The sequence below is a fragment of the Chelonoidis abingdonii genome, chromosome 3 (genome assembly GCF_003597395.2).
Source record: "Chelonoidis abingdonii isolate Lonesome George chromosome 3, CheloAbing_2.0, whole genome shotgun sequence".
Taxonomy (NCBI): domain Eukaryota; kingdom Metazoa; phylum Chordata; order Testudines; family Testudinidae; genus Chelonoidis; species Chelonoidis abingdonii.
In genome coordinates, this window is record NC_133771.1 from 87599003 (window position 1) to 87612221 (window position 13219).

The 13219-nt window shown below is 40.5% G+C and overlaps 1 protein-coding gene across 8 annotated transcripts in view; it reads right to left on the reverse strand.

Moving 5' to 3' along the window:
- Window positions 1-13219, reverse strand: part of WASF1 (WASP family member 1) — a 227533-nt gene that overhangs the window by 39761 nt on the left and 174553 nt on the right. For all 8 annotated transcript variants that reach the window (XM_075063893.1, XM_075063891.1, XM_075063892.1 and 5 more), the window contains one exon: window positions 5794-5928. In XM_075063893.1, coding sequence (XP_074919994.1) covers window positions 5794-5928 — 135 coding nt within the window. The remainder of the gene's footprint in view (window positions 1-5793; window positions 5929-13219) is intronic.

Sequence of the window (13219 nt, forward strand, 5' to 3'; positions counted from 1 at the left end):
TGTTATGAATTCATTAATTTAAATGGAGCATTTCAGTGTTGGAAACCATTTTGATTTACTTTTTACAGTATATTAATCAAATACATAAGGCAGAAATAATTCAAATGATAGCTCTGATAACATTAAAACCCATTTCTGGTTGTTTGATTGCAATGTCTGATCACTGATTTTGTGAAATTAATAACTTCTAACAAACTTAGCAAATTTGATTCAAACAAAATCAAGTTTTTAAAGTAACTGATGCAATATTCTGATTTGCTTTATAAAATCTATGTATGAATGCCTGTCACAACACCATGTAATTTTTATTCTTTCCTCTTCTCATTTTTTTCTTGTAGAAAAATCAGTAATTCTCTGTGTTCCTGGTTTCACCCTTGAGGTAAAATGCTTCCTGGAGCTCCTGGTGGAACTATATATTTCTATGCTTCTGGGTAGTGCGTAGCAAACACAATCCAGTCACTCTTCTGATCTGATTTTTCTTCTTTTGCATTAGATTTTATTCATACATAATTATGAGGGAAATTCAAAGTCCTTTCAAAACTTCAGTTTCTTCTGTCAACTCTAAATCAAAGTTCATGTCAAGTATTTGTATCTTCGCCCAAATGTACTTCATTCTCACTGTTCATTTATGCTGTGAGCCCCTAAAAGTGAATTTTTTCTTCTTTTCCCTGTTGCTGTATGGACACAGAAAAGTACATTTTAAAAGATCTCTCTGCTATTGTCTGCTGAAAGAGAATACCCCAGTGACATATCAAAAGAGAATCACCTGATGTGTATCCTGGTATAGATGACCCTCTTGCCATACAAGTTAAGGCTAACAGAAGGGAAGTGAGGTTTTTACAGAGCTTCTGTTAATCACTCAGTTTTGTATGGTAAACATTTCTAATGGAAGAAAAAAAAGTGATATAAAGCCTCTCCTAGGTCCATGGTGCGTAGGAGCAGTGCTGTCACTACAACGCACTTTCAGAGGGTGCAGCATGTGCTCTGCTACATAGCTGGTCAGAGGGTGGGACCACAATAACGCTTTCTTCCTAACCATTTTGGAGTGGCTAGCACCTCTAAATAAATGCATTCAATTGAGCATAAGGGCTGAGATTTGCTTGAATCTTGCATAGGGGTTTAAGGCAGGAGGCTCTACCCTTACACTCCTGTAACTTACCAAACTAATTTCCAAACTTTTTAGATTTTATTACTTAAATCATAAGCCATTTTTCTTCATTAAAAACCTCAACATTATTTTAGCCCAGATGAGAGCAAGAACTGTTTGGAAGTGCAGCCTTAAAATTCAAAGCCAGAGAAGCCTGGTAAAAATGAATGGTTTCCCCCATCTCTCATTTTGAGGAGAGATGTACTGTAGGATCCCCCATCTCCCCACTTCATTCCCCTGTGAAAGCATTCACATTGGACAAGCCTGTTCTTCTAAGCAAGGAGTGTTGGATATAGCTCCTTCAAGGAACTTGTTAAATGACAATCCTGAATCGGTAAGACAGGCTTACTTAGGAAGACAGGAAGTACCCCAACCTTTCCCATAAAGTCCTGCCAGGCACTGCAAGTCCAGAGAATGAGGAACCAATACTGAGTTGCCACTTGGATCATGCTGCATAACCATGAAATTGGTGGACTGGCACCCCCTCTTACCTCTGTTTTAACTGCAACATTATTCTACTTCCTTATCAGGGCTGTTTAGTAAAGAATATATAGCAAGAATATATGCAGTACTGTCAAAAGCATTTGTAGTGCATTTGGGGCTAAATATTATTTTAACAATCCCTCTCCTGAGTTTCTGGCAGCAAACATCCATTAGCGCCTAGTATGTAAGTAAGCCTATAAGTGAACTTGTCAAAGGTCATTTGTGTAAGAAAGTATGAATACCCATCCCACTACTCTGTAATATCCTCAGAATCTTAACTCCATCAAGCAAAATGGGCCCTATGTATTTTTCTGAAATTTGAATGTTTACCACATCTGCACAGACATAATTTCCCCAAATACTTAAATTTTAAACAAATAACTAAATTGCCAAGGGTAAACATGAAAATGACACCCCCACCATCACATAAGATTACAGTTGCTCACTAAGAAATCTTTCATTATCCAATCATTGTAAGCATAGTCCTTTACTTGCAAAAGTGGAGGTGTGTTTGGTTTTACTCTCAGTTGTCAAGAGACTTGGAGAATGTGAGGCAAATCATGAGTTTGTGGAAAATCAGCAGTAATTCTGTGAGCAGTTGCTTTTAAAAATCTGTTCTAAAACAAATACCAAACATGTCCGAGTCAACAACTCACCGTTCCTGGGTTTAGTTTTTATTAACATTGAAATTAAAAACATAAAATTCAGTTCAGACCTTCACAATGGGTTTGGCTGCTCCTAGGATTCCTACCTTAGGACTGCTCAGCCTTCCCTTTAGATCAGTGGTTCTCAAACTTTTGTACTGGTGTCCCCTTTCACACAGCAAGCCTCTGTGTGCAACACTTCCCCCTCCCCAATATAAATTAAGAACACTTTTTTATATATTTAACACCATTATAAATGCTGGAGGCAAAGTGGAGTTTGGAGTGGAGGCTGACAGCTCGCAACTCCCCCATGTAATAACCTTGTGACCCCCTGAAGGGTCCTGACCCCCAGTTTGAGAACCCCTACCCTGTATCCTCCCTCTGAGGTTACTCCCACCTTCCCTATATCCAGGTCAGTTACAAGTCACCTGTCTAGAATCAGGAGAGCACACTTAACATTCCACAGAAGAATAAACACCTGCTAATAGGGTAGGCTATTTCAAGCAAACAATCTTACAAAGCCGAAGAACTTGATAATTTCCACAAGACTAGGTTCCACAGTATGAGCCTGGTATGCCTGCTAGGTTTTGGAAATCTGGTGCATTTTTACCTAATTTTATAAAACAGACCAACCAAACGTTCAGGGTATGTTTACACTACTCGCCGAATCAGCGGGCAGCGATCGATCCAGCGGGGGTTGATTTATCACGTCTACTCTAGACTAGTCACAATAAATCGATCCCGGAGCACTCTCCCATCGACTCCTGTACTCCACTGCTGTGAGAGCCGCAGGCAGAGTCGACAGGGGAGTGGCAGCAGTCGACTCACCACAGTGAAGACACCATAGTAAGTCAATCTAAGCACGCTGACTTCAGCTACATTATTCATGTAGCTGAAGTTGTGTAACTTAGATTGATACCCCAACACCCACTGCAGAACAGGCCTCAGACTCTGTTGTTTTACAATGAGCCAGAAGACTGAGCAAACTGTCCAGTCTATCAGTTTTAGCAACTGCTTGTCCCACAAAGAGAATTTTGGTCACAAGCTGTCTCAGCGTAACGGTATGATCCATCGGTGATGCAGCTATCTCAAAAGAAACGTGTTTTTCATTTCTAAACAGAATAGCTATAACATTATCCACTAGAATTGAAAAAAGCATCACAATAAGAATGCAAAACTTCCTTCTACTCATTCTAGTCTTGGAAAGTGAAGTTATATAAACTCCACAGTCCCTATAGGATGCAACATGAATCCTCACTCTAGTGTAGTCGACATTTTCTATCTCCATGAATGGAGCTTTAACAGCAACTAATCATCCAGAACTGGAACATCTTTTTATTGAAAACTGGAATCTCAATCTTTGTCTGAGATTACATTCCAAAAAGTGGAGTGGTCTGATTTGGGATTCTTAGATATTTTATGTCTGTTTCTGTCTACAAACAACAGCTTCCCTACTTAGGTTTTCAGGAAATGTGGAAATTACGCTAAGTCTTATGGTGCAAAGTTTGCGTGATCTTGCTCAGCTAGGGTGCAACTGACCTCATGCTGAGGGCCGACACAATGCCTATATATCACTTAAGTTGTACATAAATGCTACCTGCTAGTCCTCTAGCTAAGTCATCCTAGTGATGTTTTTTGAACTACTTGTTTTCTCAGGACTCAACATTATTTCTAAAGGAAAGAATCTCAGCTGATGTAAATCAGTATACTTCACTGAAGTTAACTGAGATCCAGTGATTTACACCGGCTGAGGATCTGGGCAATGAGCCCCTATAATAAGTCACTGTCATTCTAACTGATCCAATTTTCACTAGTTTTCATGCTAATAAAGTAATGCTGTGGGCTTCTTCTAAACTCCTTCCATAGTTAGCTATGAAACTGTACATTGAATCAGTCAATCACCCAAATAATATTTTACATGTTCTTATACTCGTTCTGGTAACAATTCTTTAAGCAAGTCACTTATGCCTTATTTTTGACAGTTGCACCTTAGATCAAACTGTGTTCCAGAACATTGCTTCTCCATTTTTTTCAGGTCTTCAGCTCTCTTATAACTCATTTACTTCTGCATTGTATCTATACTACCAAACTTCATATCTTCACTAACGGTAAAATGGTGGATTCTGTCTAAGTATAGACAGGGAACAGGTGTTTTAACCATGTTGCTTAACTGTACAGGAGATCCATGACAGAAACAGTCACAGAACCCAAATCCTTTTATTCCATGTAGGGTTAATGACTTAGTGGTGAAACAGCTTTGTCTACCCTGCAGCTTCCATTGCTACTGTCACACCTAGAGAATTATAACTATGAAGCCTGCTCCAGCAGAGGAAGCTGTGGAGAAAAGGAAATTACTTGTCATTCTTGTTCTTAGAAAGAAGCGATTACGACAGATTTATATTCACCCATCTTTCTCTAAAACAGAGTTATGGCCTTAGCTGTTAGATTTTTTTGTGTGGTCAAAAAGAAACTGGAATTGGAAAATATAGCATTCTATGTACCTTCATAGGTTACATGATCTGCCCTCTTCAAAAGGTTCCATTATTTTGGCTTGTTAGACAGATTCCAAACCTCATGACTAAGTCTCGAAACCCAACAGTATGGAAAAGCAGAGGATTTCAATCTCAGGATAGTCATCCAGAACCTTTCCTGAATAATAAATTCACTTAGGCAAAAATAAATAAATCTTAAATAAATATGGACCAAAGATTTATTTATTTTTTAGAAAAATATAATAAAGATTTAACAATTATAAGGTACTTTAATAAATATGCATGAAAAAAGGAAGGGGAGAAAAGAGTGAAGTGGGACAGGAAAAGACAGGGAGAGTGCTGATTCATCAATTTTTCACAATCTCGAAAAAGACACAAAGGACCAAAAAGATGGGGGTAGAGGTAGCAAAGGCTAATCCTTGATTTTCTGATGTCAAAGTTCCACAGCTAAACGATGAATTGTTCACTGAAGTTCAGTAGATGATGGACGGTATGGATGAGAGAAGGATGAGAGGGGAGAGCTGAACAGCATTATGCCTGTCCTGGGACAGATGTATGAAACAATCTTTGACAAACAGGGCTACTGTTCAAACTTCACCATGAGCCCAAAGTTGTACACGTTTTAATAAAGAATGACAGTGTGTCAATTACTGAAGTCTTTACTCACACAAGTGCTTATAAATCTCACTCATGAAGGTAAACATTGAGTACAGATTTACTCCCAGAATTTGATAATTAATAAAAACAAAAATATAATAAATAGTAATGCAGTGTCACACTCCTCTAATTCAATGGAAGCTGCAGGTGTTCAGCACCCTGGTATGAAAATTTGGGGCTGAACGACTTGCTCAAGATCACATAGGAAGTCTGTTGCAGAACTAAGAGGAGAACCTGTGCCTCCCATCCTCAGTCCTGTGCCTTAACCCCAAAATCATCCTTCCTTCCATTTTGCATATCAATTTATTTACAGCACAAAGGAAATACTCTTCAATGTAAGAAACACAGTCTTGTGTGGAAGTAAACTTACATTCTTCTTCCTTTGGGTCAAGTTGTGTAACACTGACAGATAAACGGTCCACACGTTCTTGTAAGGAGTTAACCCTGAAGGAGAAACTGTGTGCTTCATTGAAAAGCTCACCAAATATATCTTCCGCATATTTACCTGCAACAGAAAAAGTTGGAAAATCAGAATTCAAGAATGGCACAAGTGATCCAAAATGAATACTTTTTTAAAAGACTGTCTTTTGAATTACTGCTATGTTAAAAAGATTATTTTTAACAGCTGACAGCATAGGCGCTGACTCCGGGGGTGCTCCGGGGCTGGAGAACCCATGGGGAAAATTGGTGGGAGGAGCTCCCCATGCCGCTCCCCCATCCCAGCTCACCTCCGCCTCCTCTCTGCCTCCCTCTCCTGGGCACACAGTGTGCCTACTTTTCCCCCCTGGCTCCCAGCACTTGCACCGTGAAACAGCTGATTTGTGTGGCTAGCATGGGGAGGGAGGAAGGGGAACTCAGCGCGCTTGGGGAAGAGGCGGGGTTGGTGCAGGGATTTGGGGAAGGGGTCTAATGGGGCAGGGAGAGGGCAAAGTTGGGGTGGGGACTTTGGGGAAGGGGTTGGAATAGGGACAGGGCAGGGAAAGCGTGGAGTCGAGACAAGGCCAGGGGGGCACAAGCCCCCCTGGCACCAGGGAAAGTTGGCGCCTTTGGCTGACAGGTGTTAAAGGTGCCAATCTTAACAAAAACTTGTAATTACAGAGTTCATTAAGAATGTTAGATGAAAGAAATAGAGAAGTAAAAGGGATTTTATTCATCTGACAATGTATTTACTAAAAATAAAATGAATATATCCAATACACTAACAGCTCCTCAGCTGGTGTAAACTGAGGTGGCTACAGTGACATCTGTGCTCAGCTAGGACCATGTATACTATCTGAGGAGCCCTATAAATGGATTAAATAATCTTTTCAAGTGTAATTAAAAATACTAAGGTAAATTTGTCAGTTATATAATCTGACAGGTTTTCGTAAACAGAAACCCAGGTATTTAGTTTCAGTATAATTTGAATCAGATTATTCATATACACAATTAAAAAATAATTATTTTCCTCCTTTGAGTGCTCAATATTGTAGAAACTGACTAACATGCACTGAGTCCTTCCATGGACTTTCAGTAGTCAATGGACCTTTCCCTAATAATGCAACCTATAGCCAGGTATCATGTAGAAAGATCCAGTACAAAATTCTCCATGTAGTTCTGCTACTCCTCCTCCATCCAAACCCGCAACACCTTTTACATCTTAAGCTTGTCCTGAGCAGAGTCTGCCAGTGCTACTACAAATACATCACACTTGGGGCCACATTTTCTGAAGACCGCAACCTGGACTTGTGTGCATGTATGTCATGTAAAACGTGTGGTGTGTTCTTTTAAGATGTCTTCACAAGCATGTCACACAGACTTCTAATTACCCGATCTTTGTAGAATCAGCGAAATGTAGGACTGAAAGGAACCTTGATAGGTCATCTAATCCAGTCCCCTACACTGAGGCACAACAAAGTATTAACTAGACCATTTGTGAGAGGTGTTTAATCTGCTCCATTCTTATAAATCTTTAATGACAGAGATTCCACAACCTTCCCAAGTAATTTGTTCCAGTGCTTAACTACCCTGACAATTAGAAAGTTTTTCATAATATCTAACCTAGATCTTCCTTGCAGCAATTTAAGCCCCTTACTTCTTGTCCTGTCCATTGTGGTTAAGGAGAACAATTTATCACCCTACTCTTTATAACAACCTTTTATGTATTTGAAGACTTATGTCCCCCTCAATCTGCTCTTCTCCACACTAAACAAAACATGTTTTTTTAATCTTTCCTCGTAGATCATGTTTTCTAGACCCATAATCATTTTTGTTGCTCTCCCTTGGACTTTCTTTAATTTGTCCATGTTTCTCAAAACATTGCACCCAGAACTGGACACAGTACTCCAGCTGAGGCCTTATCAGTGCTGACTACAGTGGTAGAATTACTTCTCTTATCTTGCTTACAACATTCCTGCTAATACATCCCAGAATGATGTTCGCTTTTTTACAACAGTATTAAATTGTTGACTCATATTTAATTTGTGATCCACTATAACCCCCAGATCGTTGTCTTCAGTATCCTTCCTAGGTAGTCACTCCCCATTTGGTTATTTGTGCAATTGATTGTTCCTTCCTAAGTGTAGTACTTACATTTGTCCTTAGTGAATTTCATCCTATTTACTTCAGACCATTTTTCCAGTTAGTCAAGATCATTTTTAATTCTAAGGCTGTACTCCAAAGTGCTTGCTACCCCTCCCAGTTTGGTACCATCTGCAAAGTTTATAAAAGTGTTCTCTTTATGCTACTATCAAAAACATTTATGAAGATATTGAATAGGACCTGACTCCAAACAGATCTCTGTGGGACCACGCTCAATATACCCTTCCCAGCTTGATTGTGAACCATTGATAACTATTCTTGGAGTACACTTTTCCAACCAGTTGTGCACTCATTTTCTAGTATAGTGTAGTTCATCCAGAGAAGCAAGAAGTTCAGTGGGGAAGCAAGTGGTGATAGCTCTGTGAATGCTTGCAATGCCAGACTGCTACTGATCAGTGGAGCATCAATTTGGAGTGGGTAAGTCTTCCATGGGATTTGTTGTGATTCAAATTTGCAGGGCCATCAAAAGACTTCTGCTAAGAAGTGTAGTGACTCTGGGCAACTTGCAGGACATACTGGATGGTTTTGCCATTATGAGGTTCCCTAATTGCTGTGGGGAGACAGACGGAACACATATGCCTATCTTGGCACCAGACCACCTTGCCAAAAAGTACATAAACCAAAAGGGGTACTTCTCAATGGTGTTGCAAGCGCTGATGGATCACAGGGGCCATTTTAGCAACACCAACATGGGATGGTCAGGAAAGGTGCATGATGCAGGCATCTTTAGGAACACAAGTCTTTTAAAAAAGCTGTAAGAAGGGACTTTCTTTCCAGACTGCAAAATAACCATTGGTGATGTTGAAATTCTAATTGTGATCCTGGGAGACCCAGCTTACCTAAGATATAAGATATTACTCAACAAAATAACCTACTCAGCAAAAACAGAATTTCCTAATTTATTTGATTCCCACAGAACTCTAATAATTGCCAAATCTTTATTCTTAAACTGTAGGTGATAAGTAATTCCATTGTAGCGACTAGGATTTATTCATATCCTGCATGCAGAGAACTGGGTTCCTAGTGGTGAACAAATGGTTACTAATCTTCTGTAATTATTGTTCTCTGAAATGTGCAATCTAGGACCAAACATTGAGAAAGCGGGAAAGGTAGTTTACAAACATGGGGAGATGGAAACCACAGAAGCAATAGTCCTAGCAACTGAGTCTGCCGCATCCAGTGCAGGCTGTAGTGAAGTTCTTGCTACAGATTTCCCTTCATCAACTAAAGAGAACTCCTGTCTAGCATCCTCCAGCAACATGTCCCTAAACTTTAACATGGAGTCCCAAACATTACAATCATAATGTCCCAAAGTGTTAGTTGTTTGGCAATTCCGATTTGCAATTCCTCAGTAGAATAAACTTTTCTACCAAATATACCTAGGTTCTTTTGCATCGTTTGATTTGGGAGTTGCTGCCTGTTGTCCCTGTCTTTCCCATTCATTGGCTGCTGGCACCACCAGAGAACCTGGTGGGGATGAAAGTATAGATATTCAACCCCTGGGGAGAGTATGTAATATTTACATTCAGCCCTTTTTGAAGTGGGAGGAAGGGACGAAGGGATCTTCCAGAAAGATTAATGGGCTTCATAATTGTCTTTTTAGTAGATAAGGACACCTGCAAAGGCCCTGTGGTGGCTAAAATATCAATAAAGTGGTCTGAGGACTTCTTAACATCCTCTACCTGGATCCCCAAAAACTTACTCTCTTCAATAGCTGTTGTGAGTTTTATAATCATCAGGATGAGATAAGAGTTCCTCCCAAGGAACTTGCCTCATCAGAAGAGGAGAATGAAGAAGCCAGCACAAGCTGAGGCTGCGCCTCCTCCACTAGCTGTCCAGCAGGATCCTCCTGAACTGCTTCTTGCTGCTTAGCTCTGGGCCTGCTGCCAGGCTCAGGAACAGGTGGCACCTGGTGAGTAGATTTCCCACACCTCTTCCAGGATACAGAGCAGGAACACCTGGTGTATGACCTAGAAACCAGGGGGAGTCCCCCCAGGTTCCAAAAGGGCCACTACTGGACCAGTAGTGAGCCCCTGTGACTCCCCAGCCACATGCCTGATCCTATTCCAGCTGGAGGATCCCAAGGCACCCCAGGGTAGTAACACCTCAGTGGAGAGTAATGAGACAAGCTCCCATGGATGTGAAACATAGAAGCCAATCTTCAATTCAAAGGTGGTTTTATACGTAACAGACACTGTCACAAGAATAGAGCATGTGAAAAACTTCCAGACCATTGCTGTTTATACTGTCTCATATCAGAGGAGTTAAGGAAGATATGAAAAGCTGACTGGCATTTGTTTGTAGATATCTCAAACTCTATCTGTGGCTCACGGCTTGGTTACACTGGAGAGTTGCAGCGCTGGTGGTGGGTTTACAGTGCTGCAACTTACTCACCGTCCACACTTGCAAGACACATACAGTCCTGCATCTCCCTGGCTGCAGCGTTGGCTGTACTCCTGCTCTGCCTGGGGTATAAGGATTGCAGCACTGGTGATGCAGCGCTGCTCCGCAAGTGTGGCCACCAAAAGCGCTGTAATTGGCCTCCGAGGTATTCGGAGGTATCCCAGAATGCCTGTTCAGCCACTCTGCTGTTTTGTTGTGAACTCTGGGCTCCCGGAGCTGCTTATCTAAAAAACAAACACAGCTTGTTTGCTGGAGCAGAGCAGGCAGAGGGATTCCTTTGGAATGTTCACAGTTTGCTTGAGGAGAGAAGCAACACGGCGGGGGGTGAAGGGGGAGTCCGTTTTAGAGCAGCTGATTATCTGGTCTGAAGGCTATTTGCATTTAGTGAATAAGAGAGGGTTGGGGGAAGGGGTCAAAACTTTTAAGATGATTGAAGGTAGGTGCTGTGTATCTTCCAGTCCTTAGAACTTGCAAGGCAGGGAGCTGACACACTGTCAGCTCCAAAAATCCACTCTCTCTGTCTCCCCCACGCTCCCTGTCACACTCCACCCCACCCCCCTCTTTTGAAAAGCACGTTGGAGCCACTTGAACGCTGGGATAGCTGCCCATAATGCACCACTCCCAACAGTGCTGCAAATGTGGCCACACTGCAGCGCTTTCCCTACACAGCTGTAACTCCCAGCGCTATACAGCTGTAAGTGTAGCCATACCCTCAGAAAGTAAACCTATGAGATACATGGAATCCTAGGCACTTACGCAGAGTGACCGAGAATTAGCACCAAATCTTTTTTATTGTGACTCCAAACTAGGGTAATCTTTTTGTTTTGAAAAGGCAGGTCGGGGAACTCACACACTACAAAATGTACAAACCATTCAGCAAACTCTGCAGCTCTTCATATTTAAAAGCACCAGTTACAAATCCAGGAATGCTTTAAACAGACTGCAACAGCAATCTTTTAAAACTCAATTTATAGTCATTACACATATTGCAAGACAGCATAGAAATTCATAAAAGAAACACTGTTTACTTTCCTATAGCTACCGCCAACCACTAATATTAAAAATCATTTAGGCTGAACTGATTTGGACAGGTTTGTATATCTCAATGTACAAGGCTATTTAGAGGGCCTAGGGGTTTATTTTAACTACCTGACTTACTTCTAAACTACTGGACTATTCAATTATATCATCCTTTATGTAAGTACCAAAACCAGTACTTCCAGGGGTTATCCATTCAGATAATAAGGCCAGAAGGAACCACTGTGATCATCTAACCTAAACTTCTGTATAACACAGGCCATCACAGCTCCCCAAAGTGACTGTCAATATAGTGAAGTAGTGGATTTTACTGCAAAGGATGCAGCACGATTAGTATTGGCATTATTTATTAAGAAAGGACAGGGGCCTATTGGGTTATGTTAATCCTACTTCACTTGGAACAGAGCATTATTGCAGGAAAATGTCTCCCACTTTGAAAAGTTTTTGCCTAATGTCTATTTTCAGTCAGTGGCATCTTTTCTTAATTTCACTTATGTAGCAGTGTCAGACAATTATTTCATGCAGTGTTTTGTTCCAGTGATATCACCTCACATACATAACTTTATTTGTGTATAAGTCACATAAACCATTGTCTTTTGTTAGCATCTGGGTAGTATTTTACTTCATTTCTACAGGAAATTGTTTGGGAGATGAACAGAATTTGGAGGCTATGTCTCCATGGCTATACTAAAATAATAATAGTTATTTCCTGGATTTTAACAAATATGCAAGCCAAAAGGATGAACGTTGCTCTTGTGATTGGCTGTCATTTACTCACAAAAGACGTAAAGGAGATATGAGGCAGAGATTAGGGAAAAAACGTTTGTGATTTTCAAGTGCATCTTGATAATAGATAATGAGTGTTTTAGCAGTAATTTGAGTACCTCTGAAAACGGCAATATACTCTGATCTTCAACTTACAGTACTTGGTAATTGCTTTCATCACATATTACACATTGAAAAAATCCATGTTTTTTGCAGTTGATGAAGCCTTTTAAAAAATTCTAGTGTGCTTTCTTCTGTAAAAAGAAGCAGGGTACTTTTTATGAGTTTCTTAAATCACGTTCTTAAGAAAATTTCCATGATTTTTTCATAGGCTTGTAAACCTTCAAAGGTAGGGTCAATATAGCTTTCACTTCAGTAAATCAGGAAAGAAGAAAACCCATTCTGAACTTAGGCATGGGAATATCACCATTAATTTTATTATGCCCACCAATCAAATTCTGAACCAAGTCTGAACTAAAAGTTAATCTTGATCACACAGATCTGAGAGAAATAAGCTACATAGTGTAAATTTAAAACTTAATTTGTGTTGCAGCTCTGTCTTCTGTGTGACTCCTCCACACAATGCTGTACTACACTAATTCTAATCACAGGTCTCATTTTTGGTCTAGTTTATGATATTTTAAAATGTCACAACAAGTAAATAATGGGAAAAGAGCATTAATACAGTTTGGGTTTCTCGTTATTCTGAATGATCAATTCTGAATTCTGCTATTTATTTCATTCATATAAAAGATGGTTACCTGCCTTTTTTAAACGTTGTTCTTCAAGATGCGTTGCTCATGTCCATTCCAATAGTTGTGCCGCGTGCATGATCATCAGAAATTTTTACCCTAGCGGTAGCCATTGGGTTGGCTGTGGAGCACCCTGGAGTGGCGCCTTTGTGGCGTTGTATATAGGTGCCTGCCGACCCACTGCCTGCTCAGGTCCTTCTTGCTGGAATACTCCAACAGAGGGGAGATGGGCGGGATTAATATCGCATGGCTTGAATC